The sequence below is a fragment of the Sardina pilchardus genome, chromosome 15 (genome assembly GCF_963854185.1).
Source record: "Sardina pilchardus chromosome 15, fSarPil1.1, whole genome shotgun sequence".
NCBI classification, from domain to species: domain Eukaryota; kingdom Metazoa; phylum Chordata; class Actinopteri; order Clupeiformes; family Clupeidae; genus Sardina; species Sardina pilchardus.
The window spans coordinates 33,800,108-33,818,640 of record NC_085008.1 but is presented as its reverse complement, the minus strand read 5'-3'; the positions used below and the strand labels follow the sequence as shown (position 1 = coordinate 33,818,640).

General features: G+C 39.8%; 1 protein-coding gene across 1 annotated transcript in view; it reads right to left on the bottom strand.

Annotated features, from left to right (window-relative positions):
* Window positions 1-18,533, bottom strand: part of LOC134102296 (cation channel sperm-associated auxiliary subunit gamma-like) — a 445,552-nt gene that overhangs the window by 90,624 nt on the left and 336,395 nt on the right. The window contains exon 19 of the mRNA XM_062556364.1: window positions 13,927-14,083. Coding sequence (XP_062412348.1) covers window positions 13,927-14,083 — 157 coding nt within the window. The remainder of the gene's footprint in view (window positions 1-13,926; window positions 14,084-18,533) is intronic.

Sequence of the window (18,533 nt, the reverse complement as noted above, 5' to 3'; positions counted from 1 at the left end):
TTTATTCGCCCGATGGACTTGAAACGCCGATCAAAAGTTCTGACATGTTAAAATGACGTTAGTTATTAATTCACCACATGATAAAATGCTGTCATATAGCTTGACGCCCAGCAGCCTATGGTAGTCTATGCCTATCTCTGAATCAACATGAACATGCATACGATACATACGTTGCTAGAAACTTATATTGCGGAGCTAGGCCTCCTAGTCGATGGTTACAATGAATCACCCTCACTGCCCTATCGCATATCTGACCATCCATTGTTACAATATTACAAAATGCGCGATCTTCTCCATGCATGTAGCCTACGGTTATAAGTAAAGTGACAAGCATAGGCATGTATTAAAGAGATTTCTGTTAAATACATTTTATTTTCAGTCGTCAAAAGTGGTGGGGACAAAATCTACTGTAGGCCAGAGCTGTAGGCTACCCAGCGTCGCCGGTTAAAATGAACATGCCTCCGTTTTAAAATAGCCTATACACATTTCTAAGTATTCCTAGCATGTAAATGTAGCCAAAATGTCCATCTTGTCCATCTCTTTCGTCTTCGCCTTGACATTGACAATAATAGCCTATTCACGGAAATGCGGTCTTGTAACCGTAGCCCAATGGCTCTGCCGTAGCCTAATGAATTCATGAATTAATCTAAGGTTGCCTTTCGAGTAGCCTATTTCAGGTTGAATTGAAGGCTATTTCCTTCTGATAGGCCTATAGGTTTCTAAAACCATTTTCATTCATTTCAACAATGGTTTATTGAAACGTCGTTTGATTAATTTCGCCAGTCATCACTTTCATTTTAATGATTAAATGAGACGGATATGCGGAGCATTTCTCTCCCTCTCCATTGACCAAAACGTTGCTCTGGCATCTCTGCTGGACTGACTGAGTTATAGGCTACGTCGAGTGAGAGAGCTGTGAGGTAGGCTGTAAACATTCGACAACTCTGCAACTGCAATCTAACATGCCGAGCGTCATGTCTCTTTTCTCCGCTTGTCACCAGCGCGGTGTCCTCGGGTTTTTCCATGAGCCGAACCTTCATATTATTAGGGCGGTCTATGTTGCCCCCTTGCGGTTGCAGTTTTCCCGATGCTTCGGGAGTCCCGATGTGCGGGAAAGAAAGGAGCATTCTCAACCCGTACCATCTGTAGTTCTGCTTTTGACGTTCTCATATAAAATCGTAATAAATACATAATTGTTTTATTTGGTAAGCACAGGGTAGCCACGGGGGTGGCCAGTGACACATGGGGCACAGGCCATTCTAGGCTTCAGTGTAGAACAGCCACGTTGAGGGACCATTCACTAAATGCACACATAAATACATTTATTATAGCCCCCCATGGATGAAATTCCACAAAACCTGGCATACTCCCAGAGGGTGCCAGGTTAATCATACACATGAAATTTGGTGCAGTTCAAAGCATCTCATCTGAAGATAGGGGCAATTAAAGCCAAAATTGGTCCAAAATTCAGCTGCACGCCTCCTGACTGGCACCAGGAGACGTGAGCACATCATGCCAATTCTAGCCTCCCTACACTGGCTCCCAGTTCTTTTTAGGGTCCAGTTTAAAGTTTTATTATTTGTTTTTAAGGCACTAAATGGGCTGGCCCCAGCATACATCACCAACCTTGTCCAGCTCCACTCTACCCAAAGGTCCCTTCGATCGACCAACAAAGGGCTCTTACATGTGCCGCGCTCACGGCTCAAACAGCGGGGTGACAGAGCCTTTGCTGTTGCTGCCCCACGTCTGTGGAACCAGCTCCCCCTGGATATTAGATCCGCCCCCTCCATCTCTGCCTTCAAATCCAGGCTAAAAACCCACCTGTACTCCCTGGCCTTTCCTGTTCCCTAATCCTGTACTTTCTGTTTCTTCTCCATATGTTCTGTGCTGTGTGCCCTGTCCTGTCTTGAATGTTATTATTTCATATATGTTTTAGCAAATGTTCTTTGTATTACTTTGTATTATTTTGTGTCCTTTTTAGTCTTTCACTGTACAGCACTTTGGTCAGCTTATGCTGTGTGTAAATGTGCTTTATAAATAAATTTTACTTACTTACTTACTAAAGCAATATTACATTACATTTTAAATTTTTACCATGGGGTTGCAAATCAAAAATGACTGGTTATAAGCTAAGTTGATCCGAGCTCTTGAGACCAACATACCATAAAAAATTTGTCATCCTCGGTGCCACGGTTCAGGTAGTTATGTAGGAAAAACTGCAATTTTTGGGCTTCGGGCGGGGGCAGCGCGGGGGGGGGGAGTGACCCCCGGGGACGAAACGAAATTTTTCCGCACAAGTCTACTGGGGCTACATGCCCACCAAATTTCATGTGCCCCGGTGTTACGGTGTCCCGGGAATCGTTGACCAAAAAATGACAAAAAAAAAAAAAAAAAAAAAAAAACTTTGACAACAACTATATGACCGCTTCGCTAGCTACGCTAGCGGCGGTCATAATAACTGTAGTGCGTAATGGACACGGCTCTATATCCTAAATAATTTTCGAGGTTCGCCATTTGGTAAAAAGCCAGGTCTATATATATAGAGAGAGAGAGAGAGAGAGAAAGAGAGAGAGAGAGATTCCTGCATTCTGCATTACCGTGACCCTATACCTTGGATGTTTTTTTTCTCATTGGAATACAGCAGGACAGGATGCCTTTTATCTATCAAATGCAAAAGCTGAGATTGTTGGAAGGACTAGGCTACTCAACAAACTTGTTTTTCGTTTCTGGGAGATCTCGTTATCGTTTTGGATTGTCGGATTTTACTTATTGTATATATATATATAGGATGAACAAAGTCCATGGATTTGCTATATTAAATCCAGTAGCCTAATAATTAGGCTATGTGCCACGTCCGATTTCGCAAGTGGTGTAGTAGGCCTAGGCTACATTTAAAAATCGACAGCCGTATGTGAGATCCATTTCATGAAGAGCAATTGTCTTGTGCGATCATGCCCCCTCCCCCACACTCGTCTAACCAGTTCACTACATTATAGCCTACCTATATGTGGCACTGAGGACGACTGCCTCTCCCTCTTCTCTCTCGACAGACACCTGAGCCCGACACTATGTCAATGTAAAAATGTGCGTGAGTGTGCGCTGAACCACGAATTCACATAGGCTATTAACTTTTCTTTTCAGCAGACATTGCAAACATAAAAAAAATCGCAAAACAGAAAATCTTTCATTTTTAATAAAACGGCATCTTTTCTCTTGATGAGTTCCGGAGAGGTCCTTCGAGTGGGTTTCGAACCCCGGTCGCTGGCGCACCTTGCACATGCTCCAACCAGTTGCGCCACAGCTCGATTGTTGGCACGGTCAAGCTTTATTCGCGCCATGGACTTGAAACGCCGATCAAAAGTTCTGACTTGTTAAACTGACGTTAGTTATTAATTCACCACATGATAAAATGCCGTCATATAGCTTGACGCCCAGCAGCCTATGGTAGTCTATGCCTATCTCTGAATCAACATGAACATGCATACGATACATAGGCTACGTTGCTAGAAACTTATATTGCGGAGCTAGGCCTCCTAGTCGATGGTTACAATGAATCACCCTCACTGCCCTATCGCATATCTGACCATTGTTACAATGTTACAAAATGCGCGATCTTTTCCATGCATGTAGCCTACGGTTATAAGTAAAGTGACAAGCATAGGCATGTATTAAAGAGATTTCTGTTAAATACATTTTATTTTCAGTCGTCAAAAGTGGTGGGGACAAAATCTGTGATAACAAGTGCTGGGTACATGTAGGCTACCCAGCGTCGCCGGTTAAAATGAACATGCCTCCGTTTTAAAATAGCCTAGGCTACACATTTCTAAGTATTCCTAGCATGTAAATGTAGCCAAAATGTCCATCTTGTCCATCTCTTTCGTCTTCGCCTTGACATTGACAATAATAGCCTATTCACGGAAATGCGGTCTTGTAACCGTAGCCTAATGAATTCATGAATTAATCTAAGGTTGCCTTTCGAGTAGCCTATTTCAGGTTGAGTTGAAGGCTATTTCCTTCTGATAGGCCTATAGGTTTCTAAAACCATTTTCATTCATTTCAACATTGGTTTATTGAAACGTCGTTTGATTAATTTCGCCAGTCATCACTGTCATTTTAATGATTAAATGAGACGGATATGCGGAGCATTTCTCTCCCTCTCCATTGACCAAAACGTTGCTCTGGCATCTCTGCTGGACTGACTGAGTTATAGGCTACGTCGAGTGAGAGAGCTGTGAGGTAGGCTGTAAACATTCGAAAACTCTGCAACTGCAATCTAACATGCCGAGCGCTTGTCACCAGCGCGGTGTCCTCGGGTTTTTCCATGAGCCGAACCTTCATATTATTAGGGCGGTCTATGTTGCCCCCTTGCGGTTGCAGTTTTCCCGATGTGCGGGAAAGAAAGGAGCATTCTCAACCCGTACCATCTGTAATGGGGCAATGTTAAGTCTATGGGGAAATAGCTCAATGTTAAATCTATGGGGAAATCTTTTTTTTTTTTTTTGGGGGGGGGGGGGGCTTTTTATGCCTTTATTTGGACAGGACAGTAGAGAGAACGACAGGAAGTGAGTGGGAGAGAGAGTCGGGGTAGGATCTGGAAAGGACCACGGGGCGGGAATCGAACCCGGGTCGCCAGCGTACGGTGCAGGTGCCCCAGCCAGTTGCGCCACTGCCGGGGCCGGGAAATCGTTTTTTAATGAATAGTTTAAAAAGTATAAAAGTTACAAAGTTGAAAAATACAAAGCCCAATTGTCCTAAGTGAGTCCTACGCAACAAAGTTTGAATTAAGTTTCTACGTTAAACGGTTGAAGCTGAATTAGACGCGTTAGAAGAAGAAATTTAATAAAAAGCCTAGGAAGAACAGTACAGTGCATTTTCATGCACTGTAATAAAAAGATAGCGGATAACAGTAGAGTGCATTTGCATGCACTCTAATAAGAACTAGAGAAAGTAATTCTAAGGAAATTACGAGTGCATGAAAATGCAAAAATGTACAGATAGATCATGTAGATATGGTTAATAAGGTGTTGCTAGGGTAGACATGGTCGTTTCATAGTTTTTGAAAGCTGATAGTGCAAAGGTAGACAGTTTAAAAATTGAATATGGATAGCCTAAAAGTTGTTGATAAAAAGATAATTTAATTAATGTTGACAGACAGATAGTTTAATTGATGTTGATAGGTAAATCATTTTAAATGGATGGCGATAGGTATAGTTTAATGGATGTTTAATGTAATGATGTCAATATGTTAATCAGGTTGCTTAGCTAACTTAGTTGATGATTTCTAGCAGTTATGCTAAACATTTTAACAATGCTAACTATGCTAATAATGCTAACCAAGGTGATTAGCTAACTTGGCTAATGATTTTTAGCAGTTATGCAAAAAATGTTAACCATGCTAACAATGCTAACTATGTTAACAATGCTACCCAGGTTGATTAGCTAACTTAGTTGATGATTTCTAGCAGTTATGCTAAAAATGCTAACTATGTTAACTATGCTAACCATGCTAACTAGCTAACTTGCTAGTGAGGACTTTTTTTTTTAAACATTTGTTGCTAGGGTATCTATGGTGGCCACTATCAGGAATAAAAAAGTTACTGCAGTATAATCTTGTCAGTTGCTATGGAAACTGTCATAAACACTTAATTCTAATGGTTGCTATGTTGGTTGCTAGGTACATGAAGGTTTCATATGGTTGACGGGCGGCATAGTTGATGATAACTGACAGTTGGAATGGTTGAACAGTTAAATAGTTGAGTAGTTTCAATGGGTAAATGATTTAATAGTGTATTATTGCAGTGAGGACTTTTATTTTGAAACAGTTGTGGACAGAGGAAACAGTTTAACAGGATATGTAGTCTTCACAGAGAGATTGTATGCTTAAAGCCTGAGAAAGGGAGAGCTGCTGCAGGTGGCCCTAGCCACCTGGCATAAGATTCTAATTGCCCTATTATGATGTCATAATCACAATGTTAAGTCTATGGGGGGAATTTTAATAGTTTTTATTAAATAGTTCAAAAAGTATAAAAGTTACAAAGTTGAAAAATACATAGCTGAAGTCACCTAAGTAAGACCTACGCAGCGCAGTTTGAATGAAGGTTCTACGTTAAACGGTTGAAGCTGAATTAGACACACAAATTCTTTAGAAGAAAAATAACTAGAAATGCAATTCCAAGGAATTACCAGTGCATGAAATGCAAAAATAGATAGATAATGTAGATATGGTTACTAAGGTGTAGCTAGGGTAAACATGGTGGTTGCATAGTTTACAGAGAGCTGATAATGTGAAGGTAGACAGTTTAAAGCTGAAACATTCCTAGTTCTAACATAACTAATGATTACTATTCATGTTAAAATGTTAACTATGTTAACAATGATAACCAGGTTGATTGGTTAACTTAGCTACTGATTTCATGCAGTAATGGTAAAAATGTTAACTATGCTAACTATGCTCACAGTGCTAACCAGGTTGATTAGCTAACTTAGCTAATGATTTCTAGGAGATGCTAAAAATGCTAACTATGCTAGCAATGCTAATTATGGTAGCAATGCTAACTCAAACTAACAATGCTAACCAGGTTGATTAGCTAACTTAACTGATGATTTCTAGAAATAATGCTAAAAATGCTAACTATGCTAACAATGCTAAAATTGTTAACAATGCTAACCAGGTTGATTAGCTAACTTAGTTGATGTTTTTTTTGCAGTTATGCTAAAAATGCTAACAATGCTAACTATGCTAACTAGCTAACTTGTTAGTGAGGACTTTTATTTTGAAACATTTGTTGCTAGGGTATCCATGGTGGCCACTATCAGGAAACAAGAAGTTACTGCAGTATAATGATGTTGGTTGCTATGGAAACGGTCATAAACGCTTAATTTTAATGGTTGCTATGTTGGTTGCTAGGTACATGGAGGTTTCATGTAGTTGACTGGAGGCATAGTTGATGATAACTGACAGTTGGAATGGTTGAACAGTTAAATAGTTGAGTAGTTTCAATGGTCAAATGATTTAATAGTGTATTATTGCAGTGAGGACTTTTATTTTGAAACAGTTGTGGACAGAGGAAACAGTTAACAGGATCTGTAGTCTTAATGAGATTGTATGCTTAAAGCCTGAGACAGAAGGTACGTCTCATATAGCGTTTACGCGTCCTCTCTCGCTCCTCACTGATCTACATAAAGAATGATGGAGCGGCAACAATGGGATAGTCTAGCCCTTCTTCTATCTTTCTTTATGTAGATCATTGAGGATTGAGGAGCGAGGGAGGACATATAAACGCTGCTTGAGAGGGACCCACAGTAAATACTTTAAAAGTTGTATGTAGATAGTCTAATTAATGTTGATAGACAGAATGTTTAATGGATGTTGATAGGCAGATTGTTTAATAGATATTGATTGACAGTTTAATGGTGGATGAGTGAATGGTCTGAAGAAGATGAATGGATAGAAGGTTGGATGGAATGTGCCTTATATTCTTGTTAAGAGAGACACTGATACAGCTCTCTAGCTGAGAGTAGTTGACACAGGTGTAATCAATTTAACTGGCTAGTCTTAAGAGAACCAGAGTGTACTCTTAAAGCCTGAGACAGAGTAAATAATTAAAAAGTTGAAGGTAGATAGTCTAATTAATGTTGATAGACAGAGAGTTTAATGGATGTTGATAGACAGATTGTTTAATAGATGTTGATAGACAGTTTAATGGGTGGATGAGTGAATGGTCTGAAGAAGATGAATGGATAGATTGTTGGATGGAATGTGCCTTATATTCTTGTAGAATGGAGAGACACAGCTCTCTACTGAGAGTAGTGGATACAGATACAGGTGTAATCAATTTAACTGGCTAGTCTTAAGAGAGCCAGCCTGAGACAGAGTAGATTGTTTAAAAGTTGAATGTAGAACGTCTAATTGATGTTGATAGGCAGACTGTTTAGAATGGGTGGATGAGTGAATGGTTTGAAGAAGATGAATGGATATAAAGTTGGATGGAATTAGGAGGACTTATTTTGATACTGTTGTGCACAGAGGATACAGGGGAACAGAATATGTAGTCTTCAGAGAGATTGCCTGAGAGAAACTGACAGTTGGTGCCCAGGTGGCTGACCAGCTGGAGTAAGATTCTAATTGCTGCCGTGATGTCATAATGAGCAATGTTAAGTCTATGGGGGAAATTGTAATAGTTTTTAACTAATAGTTTAAAAAGTATAAAAGTTACAAAGTTGAAAAGTCATAGCACACATGTCCTAAGTAAGACCTACGTAACGTAGTTTGAATGAAGTTTCTACGTTAAACGGTTCTAGCTGATTTGCGTGCGTTAGAAGAAGAACTAGAAATGCAATTCCAAGGAATTACCAGTGCATGAAAATGCAAAAATAGATAGATAATGTAGATATGGTTACTAAGGTGTAGCTAGGGTAAACATGGTGGTTGCATAGTTTACAGAGAGTTGATAGTGTGAAGGTAGACAGTTTAAAGATTAAACATTCCAGTTCTAACTTAACTAATGATTTCTATTCATGTTAAAATGTTGATTAGCTAACTTAGCTAATGATTTCTAGCAGTTACGCTAAAAATGCTAATTATGTTAGCAATGCTAACTTTACTTACAATGCTAACCAGGTTGATTAGCTAACTTAACCGATGATTTCTAGCAGTAATGCTAAAAATGCTAACTATGCTAACAATGCTAAATTTGCTAACAATGCTAACCAGGTTGATTAGCTAACTTAGTTGATGATTTTTTGCAGTTATGCTAAAAATGCTAACTATGCTAACCATGCTAACTAGCTAACTTGCTAGTGAGGACTTTTATTTTGAAACATTTGTTGCTAGGGTATCCATGGTGGCCACTATCAGGAAACAAGAAGTTACTGCAGTAAAATTATGTTGGTTGCTATGGAAACAGTCATAAACACTTCATTTTAATGGTTGCTATGTTGGTTGCTAGGTACATGGAGGTTTCATGTAGTTGACTGGAGGCATAGTGGATGATAACTGACAGTTGGAATGGTTGAACAGTTCAATAGTTGAGTAGTTTCAATGGTTAAATGATTTAATAGTGTATTATTGCAGTGAGGACCTTTATTTTGAAACAGTTGTGGACAGAGGAAGTAGTGAAACAGGATCTGTAGTCTTAATGAGATTGTATGCTTAAAGCCTGAGACAGAAGGTGCCTCTCATAGCGTTTACGCGTCCTCTCTCGCTCCTCACTGATCTACATAAAGAATGATGGAGCGGCAACAATGGGATAGTCTAGCCCTTCTTCTATCTTTCTTTATGTAGATCATTGAGGATCGAGGAGCGAGGGAGGACATATAAACGCTGCTTGAGAGGGACCCACAGTAAATACTTTAAAAGTTGTATGTAGATAGTCTAATTAATGTTGATAGACAGAATGTTTAATGGATGTTGATAGGCAGATTGTTTAATAGATATTGATTGACAGTTTAATGGGTGGATGAGTGAATGGTCTGAAGAAGATGAATGGATAGAAGGTTGGATGGAATGTGCCTTATATTCTTGTTAAGAGAGACACTGATACAGCTCTCTGAGAGTAATTGACACAGGTGTAATCAATTTAACTGGCTAGTCTTAAGAGAGCCAGAGTAGGCTACTTTTAAAGCCTGAGACAGAGTAAATAATTTAAAAGTTGAATGTAGATAGTCTAATTAATGTTGATAGACAGAGAGTTTAATGGATGTTGATAGACAGATTGTTTAATAGATGTTGATAGACAGTTTAATGGGTGGATGAGTGAATGGTCTGAAGAAGATGAATGGATAGAATGTTAGATGGAATGTGCCTTAAGTAGGGTTCAGACCAAAGCGTCCCGACGAGACGAGCTGCGACGTTCTAAAACCTTGCGACTGCGACTCAACGTGTTTAATGCTCTGCGACGGCTTGCGACTGCTTGCAACTGCGTGCAACTTCTAATTCACACCGCTGCAACTCAGTCTCGTCGCGTCGGGAATCTTTGGTGTGAATTGGGCTTTATATTCTTGTAGAATAGAGAGACACAGCTCTCTACTGAGAGTAGTGGATACAGATACAGGTGTAATCAATTTAACTGGCTAGTCTTAAGAGAGCCAGCCTGAGACAGAGTAGATTGTTTAAAAGTTCAATGTAGAGCGTCTAATTGATGTTGTTGATAGGCAGACTGTTTAGAATGGGTGGATGAGTGAATGGTTTGAAGAAGATGAATGGATATAAAGTTGGATGGAATTAGGAGGGCTTATTTTGATATTGTTGTGCGCAGAGGATACAGGGGAACAGAATATGTAGTCTTCAGAGAGGAGCCTGAGAGAAACTGACAGTTGGTGCCCAGGTGGCTGACCAGCTGGGGTAACATTCTAATTGCTGCCGTGATGTCATAATGAGCAATGTTAAGTCTATGGGGAAATTGTTAATAGTTTTTAATTTATAGTTTAAAAAGTATAAAAGTTACAAAGTTAAAAAATACATTGCGCTGATGTCCTAAGCAAGACCTTCGTAACACAGTTTGAATGAAGTTTCTAAGTTAAACGGTTCAAGCTGAATTGCGTGCGTTAGAAGAAGAATAATAAGAAGTAGTAGAAGAAGAAGAAGAAGAAGCCTAGGGATAACAGTACAGTGCATTTTCATGCACTGTAATAATAAGAAGAAGCCTAGGAAGAACAGTACAGTGCATTTTCATGCACTGTAATAAGAAGATATCGGATAACAGTAGAGTGCATTTGCATGCACTCTAATAAAGCACATATATAATACATATTGCACATATATAAACTATATGTTTTATGGTAAAATATTATTCTCATGCCCGACTGACAGGAAACCCTTGCGACATCTGCTGTGAGAAAAGAGAATAGCAGCCTGGACAAACATGGCCGAACGCGAGACAACATAGTGTTGTCACATAAGTGAGCGCAAAATAGCTGTAAACTAGCTTGTACCGGTGTGCTTTTGATCATGTAAAAATTCTGGGTGACAAAACACGCGTATTTAGGAAAAGTCGTGAACGTAGGGTCCTGCAATTTAATCGAGTGAACAGTATTTTTTTTTTTGTAATCACTGCGGTCAAATGACCGCAGCCCGGCAGTTCTAGGTATATCTAGGTCAAACCTACACGGCACTTCTTTTTTTTTTTTTAAAGTATATTTTTTGGCTTTTTGCCTTTATTAGTACAGGACAGTGAAGTGGTAGACAGGAAGCAAGTGGGAGAGAGAGATGGGGTGGGATCGGGACATGACCGCAGGCCGGATTCGAACCTGGGTCCCCGTGGGCACTCGGACCCGTAAATGGTACGAGCGCTGTAGCCTGCTGCGCCACAGCGCCCCCCTACACGGCACTTCTAGTAATACGCGTCAGCGGTCAAATGACCGGCGCTTGGCGCTTCTAGTGTTAACTAATTGCTTTTGCTTTGTGACCTATCTATGTATTTTGATGTCATGCCTCATGAGGAACATATGTGAAACAGGGGTCCAAACATGTAAGCAACTATTTCCCGGCATGCTTCCAGGCCATCAGGAAGGTTTGCACTATAGCTGCTGGAATGACCTCTTCCACCAACATCATCATCTGGCAGTGGGACGTCATCCTGAAGGGCCATGTCGTGCAGTAATGGCATAAAACCCACCACTGACTTGGGTGATGTCGTCTGGTGTAGTCGGGAAGGTCATCCTGTCAGTGAGCTGCAACAGGATCTGGGTGACCACTGTCACAGCTCTACTCAACATTCTACTATATTTATTCTGCTCTACTGCTAATACTTCACATATTATTTTCTTTTATATTAGTCTAATCCACCTTCTGTAAACCAACTATATACTGTCTACACTGCACTATATTTCTTGTTCTGTCTATGCACCACCTACACTTTGTCTATGACACTATATTTTCTGCTTTTCCCCCCACTTCTGGTTAGATGCAAACTGCATTTGGTTGTCTTTGTACTTGTGCTCGGCTCAACGACAATAAAATTGAATTGAATCTAATCTAATCCAACCATGGCAGTTTTAATAGAACATAATGTATTTTTTTTTTATTTAGCCTAGGCCTGGACAACAGACCTAGGCTCATGTTGGCCTATAAGGTAGGTAGTAAGCATATGGTTAGGGCCCCAATTATTCGTTAACACCAGGACTATAGTTTGCAATTAATAGACCTTTTTAATTATTGAATGAAAATCAAAATTCCAATATCTTTTAGCAACGAGCATTGTCCAGGATTGAACCCGTGACCATTGAATACGTGGTGTTAGTGTCTATCCTTTTACGCCACCGTATGGAACTTATTGCAATGCAATCGGCTAATGATTTATCGGCCAATGTATTCGGTGTGTTTCAATAAATACGTAACTTATTTGTTTACATTTCCTCGGTTTGGTGATTTGAAGGCTTCACTGATTAAGTAGCCTAACTTAAAGGAGAATTCCGGTGTGAAATTGAGCTTAACTGTACCGAAACATGTTAAGGTGTACTCACACGTGTTTTAGACACACTTTCACTCACCCCCAGCATTCCGAACTCCTCCGTTTTCAGACTAGCTTACAGTAGGCTTGAATCTATTAGATTGGGCATTACGTAGCCTATGCAGCTAAATCGCTATTTTTAAACCATTAAAAAGGTTCCAAGTAACTCCACACTGCATTGGTAGACTTCTGAGGGTCCTGACATTTAAAACGAGATACTGAGAACTTTGAAAATGCACAGGAAGTTTATTAAAAAAAAGACTGTTTACAAGCAGTGCCTTCATAGAATCTCTCCGCTGGGCGCCATCTTGGAATCAAGTCGCGATAAGCCGACTGACGAGCACGAACAAAAGGAAGGACAGGGGAACATATTGCTAAAGTAATTCCATAGGAAATATATAGTTATACTGTCTACATGAGCATGATGAGTAACAAAGCTCAAAATGTTTGCAATATGTCCCCCTGTCTTTCCTGTTCGTTTGTGCTCGTCAGTCGACTTATCGCGACTTCACCACAAGATGGCGCCCAGCGGAGAGATTCTATGAAGGTACTGCTTGAATAAACAGTCTTTTTAAATAAACTTCCTGTGCACTTCCAAAGTTCTAAGTATCTCGTTTTAAATGTCAGGACCCTCAGAAGTCAACCAATGCAGTGTGGAGTTACTTGGAACCTTTTTAATGGTTTAAAAATAGCGATTTAGCTGCATAGGCTACGTAATGCCCAATCTAATAGATTCAAGCCTACTGTAAGCTAGGCTGAAAACGGAGGAGTTCGGAATGCTGGGGGTGAGTGAAAGTGCGTCTAAAACACGTGTGAGTACACCTTAACATGTTTCGGTACAGTTAAGCTCAATTTCACACCGGAATTCTCCTTTAAGCTATAGCCTACTTTAAATAAGATACACGCTGGGGTTATTATTCATTTTAGCCCATGACTATTAGGCGATTATTAATGATCATCATCATCATCATCCATAATAATAATGAAAACATAGCATAGGCCTATTAAAAATACTAGCTCTTATAATAGCGTACAAATTATTTGAATGGTTATTATTAATAATAGACCTATGATAGGCTTATCATAAGGCTGGGCCCAGGAGTGTAGGCTACAGAAATCAACTCATGTCAGGCAATGTTAGCCTACAATTTAGACTTCATATGCGTTCGGCTCTAGCCGACAGGACCCGACATGCTCCGAAAACATCTGCTACTATTGTAGTCCGAACTATGTTGGTAGCAACCAACTTGGTTCAAACTAACAAAGTACTATGTTGGTAGAGCAGTTTTGGGTGCAGCCGCTGCTACAGCGGCCGCAACTCGATGCTCGGGCCCTAATAAACATTTTAAATATATCAGTCTGACTGTAATGAATGAATATACACTAATATACAAGTTTCACTTTTTAAATGGAATTACTGACATATATCAACTTTTTATCTGTTTTAAATAAATGAATTTGTAAAAGCAAGACTCACAGTCGGCGTAGTAGAAACAGGGGACTTCTGGGCTTGGGTAAGGACAGTCAATGTAACGTTTGTTGAGGCGGGAACACTCTTTCAATGTTGTTGTGATGTCAAATGCCAAGCGTTTTCCAGGAGGACAGCCAATATAGATGGTCATTCTCTGCTGACCCTGTTAGAAGTATAAGAGCAAGTGACTACACCATTAGTGAAATGAAACACAGTAGCCAAGTTTACATGGACAGTTTTTTTGTCATTCCGATTAAACTATTCCGATTGAAAATTTTGCGCCGCTTGTTTACATGGCCTACTTTCTATTCCCACCAGGTGCTTGTAAGCGCTTTTAAATCTTTGATCCGAATAGCCGTTGTCTGCTACATTTCATTGGGAAGATATAGCAGTCAAATCCGAATGACCGTATACATGGGTGTTCATTCGGAATAGGAACGGACACCACCTCTTCCATTCCGATATCAATTCTGATCGGATCAGGATTTTCATTACGATTGAGGTGTTGGTAACACTTTACATTACAGATCAGTAATAAGTGGGTAATGTTATGGTAATATATAAACCGCTCACAAAAAGTAAGGAAACTTGACTTTGGCCCATTATATCTCCACTTTAATAATACCAATCACTAAAGTGTTTAATGTCATTTTCATCATTTATTAGTCACCTTTACAATGAGGTACAGCTTGTAAGCATTGGGCTCCCATGGAATGAGCAACACAAGCAAACGTGTAAGTAGTGCCAACGAAAAATGTGCCAAAATGGCCTGTTATGCTGTTGGAATTCACCTTTGTTACTTCAAGCATTGACGATTGCACTCTCCCACAGAAATGAGGAAAACAAAACATGTTAGGCATACATTCGTTCATTTTACACTCAGTGTCAGGGTCCTCAGTAGCATGTAGAGGATCCATATGCAGCCACAACAGCTTGGCACCTTCTTCTCATGCTGGTCACCAACCTGGCTACATTCTGCTGTGGGATGGCATTCCATTCCTTGATAAGGATCTGTTAAGTCAGCCAACCTGGTTCTGTTGGTGACTCTGGCACGTACAGCACGCCCAAGCTGATCCCACAAGTGTTCAAATGGGTTGAGGTCTGGACTTATGTCACGGCAGGCCATTCCATCCTCTCCACTCCCCAAATTCTGGAGGTACTCTCTGATGATCCCAGCTCTATGGGGGCGAGCGTTGTCATCCTGGAGGATGGCATTTGGTCCCATATTCTGGAGATATGGAAGTGCCACTGGCTCCAGAATCTCATCCCGGTATCTAAACTCACCTGGTAGCACTTGAAGCCCAAAACGAGATGTCTGGCAGTGGCAGCAGAACCCTATTACTGGCCATTTTGGCACATTTTTGGTTGCCACTACTCAGACATTTGGCTGTATTGCTCATTCCATGATTGCCCTATGCTTACAAACTATACCTCATTGTAAAGGTGACAAATCAACGATAAAAATGATATGAAACACTTTACTGGTTGGTATTACTAAAGGGGAGATATAATGGGCCAAAGTCAAGTTTCCTTACTTTTTGTGAGCAGTTTATGTCATTTCATGGTAATAATATTTTTAAACCACATATTACAAAAAAATAATGTGTAGACAATTATTGTGCAATTACCATACAACAACAATGCAAATAACTTGGGTAAAATAAAATGGTAATAACTGCTGTAAATATGTACTTACCGAAGCAATAAATATGTAGGATTTAGCTATTGTGACATACAATTTCTGTAATTACACCAACATGATGAAGTGCTATGAAGGACTAAATTACATAGTAACTTCTAAGTGTTATGGCACAATTACACAGCACTTGGTCAAAGTTTTTGTATAGTTAGTTTGATGGTAAAATGTAACCTGTTATCTGTTATTATGATGAAATAAATAAGGTCATTTCACAGGCATGCAAACTGGCCAGGGGTGAAAAGGGTGAGAAGAGTGCGCGACTTTTCTTTTTCAAATTGTTTTTAAACGTTTTAATATGCAGCCTAGGCTACTACAGATTGTGGTTTATATTGTGCTAGTGTGTTTAACCAACCAATAAAGTTATGTGAACTGTCTTCATGTACATATTAAACTGTAGGCTACTTGTAGGCACAGACTAGGCTACTGATCAGGGGCCGGTTGCACCAACTGGTCTTGACTAAGTCTGGTCCTAACTGCTAAAGCCTACCTTACACTGGCAAGATTTGGGAAAGATTCTTGAAAGAATGTAGTCTTTTAAGTAAAGTCTGAATGAGGGGAATTAGTTAAAAGACTACAATCTTTCAAGAATCTTTCCCAAATCTTGTCAGTGTAAGGTAGGCTTAAGTTGGTCTTTGTTAAGACCAGTCTTTAGAATTCAGCTAAAGTCGGTTGCACCAGCAGAACTTACAGGAGATCTTAAAGGAGAATTCCGGTGTGAAATTGACCTTAACTGTATCGAAACATGTTTTGGTGTACTCACATGTGTTGAAGACGCACCTTTGCGCACCCCCCAGCATTCCGAACTCCGCCGTTTTCAGTCGAGCTTGCAGTAGGCTTGAATCTATTAGATTGGGCATATCGTACCCTATGCAGCTAAATCGCTACTTTTAAACCATTAAAACGGTTCCAAGTAACTCCACACTGCATTGGTAGACTTCTGAGGGTCCTGTCATTTAAAACGAGATACTGAGAACTTTGGAAATGCACAGGAAGTTTATTAAAAATACTGTTTATTCAAGCAGTACCTTCATAGAATCTCTCCGCTGGGCGCCATCTTGTGGTGAAGTCGACTGACGAGCACAAACGAACAGGAAAGACAGGGGGACATATTGCAAACATTTTGAGTTTTGTTACTCATCATGCTCATGTAGACAGTATAACTATATATTTCCTATGGAATTACTTTTGCAATATGTTCCCCTGTCCTTCCTGTTCGTTCGTGCTTGTCAGTCGGCTTATCGCGACTTGATTACAAGATGGCGCCCAGCGGAGAGATTCTATGAAGGTACTGCTTGTAAACAGTCTTTTTTTAAATAAACTTCCTGTGCATTTCCAAAGTTCTCAGTATCTCGTTTTAACTACGCCCAGTCTTAGCGATGCGCGTCCATGTGACTGCCTACGGAACAATGACAACTTGCCTGTTTCAAAGATTCTCTGCTGTCAATCACGTCCCCGTTCGGAGGAAACTGCGGTCAAAGTGAATGAAGGCGAATGTGTGACATGTAGGCCTAGCCTAATGCGTGGAAGTGGCACCTATTTAACTCGCTAAATAAATAAACTTAATTACTGTAGTTCCTTCTCATTATGTCTTGATATAGAATAGGCAAAGGAGACGCATTATAGTTTTATCTTTTCAGAGATAAGGCTACCAATAGGCTATATGCCAGTCAATCTAGCTCAAAAAAGGGCCAAAACTTAAACTAATTGCAATAGTAATGTTTCATACTTTGTATTGATCCTTAAACCCTCCTGCATCACATATTGAAAATCTACCCATTTATATTTAGTGGAACATACGTTTTTTCAAGGTCAAAGGTAGCAATTTCCAATGCATTTTGCCATTGGGATTTACTACAGGTGAAATGGGTAAAATTTCAAACTATAGATATCAACTTGAAACTTTCACAGTTGTTTACTCACATTAAGGCAAAGATTTTTTGTATTGCAAGTTTTCTGAAATGTGATGTTTAGATATGCAAATGAGACCAGTTTTACTTAATATGCAATAATTTGCATATATTTCTAGAAAACTAAATCTGAACAATAGGTACAGTCAGCTTCAAAATAATTGCTGCATTTTGCTTATATATTGGATACCAAAAGCCTATGCAAAGGGAATTTTAATATGTTAATTAGATATACCTAAGGATCACAAAAAACTTGGAATGATTACTATTGCAATTAGTTATGGGTCAAACGCTAGATTGACTGGCCTACTATGGCAGAACTGTAAAATGCAGGTAAAAAGTTTACATACATAGGTTATGTAAAGAGCTAGACCCATTGGAATACAGAATAACGTCAGCCAACCAGCCACGTTGTGCTAGGAATGCCTTAACAGGTAGGCAATTATATCTAACAAATGTAACGTTAGCTAACATGGTTTATTTTTATGCACTAAACGTAATTGAAGGGCGGGCTAGATACCTATGTAACTTTGAAATGTTTCCAAGTGTATGATTATCCTATTGGGAATGTACAATAAGCTGTTAATAAAGGTTTTTAATTTGTGAATGATACCGAAAGCCATGATTGTCAGGCTGGCATAGTGAAGTGTCCACCTAAAACGAGTGCTAGCTGGCCAACAAGCGAGCATCGGAATAATAACAATGTCGTTTGCGCTGTAGAAACGACTGTGAGATGTGCTAAAATGTTGGTCTAAAGAACTTACGCCTACTACTAAGTAGGTGTAAGATTTACGCCCGGTCTTAGCGAAAAGAAGGCTTAGGCTGAATCCCAATACTCTATCTTACCCCTTTGTCTTACCCCTTCCCCTTGGTGTTGCGCGTTCATGTGAGATCAAGGGCCATCTCAATTCTCATTTTGATCGAGGGGGAGGGGTAAGGTTAAGGGTTAGATACCCCTTAAAGCCAAGCAAGTTCGCGGGCTCACTTGAAACCAAGGGGAACCCACA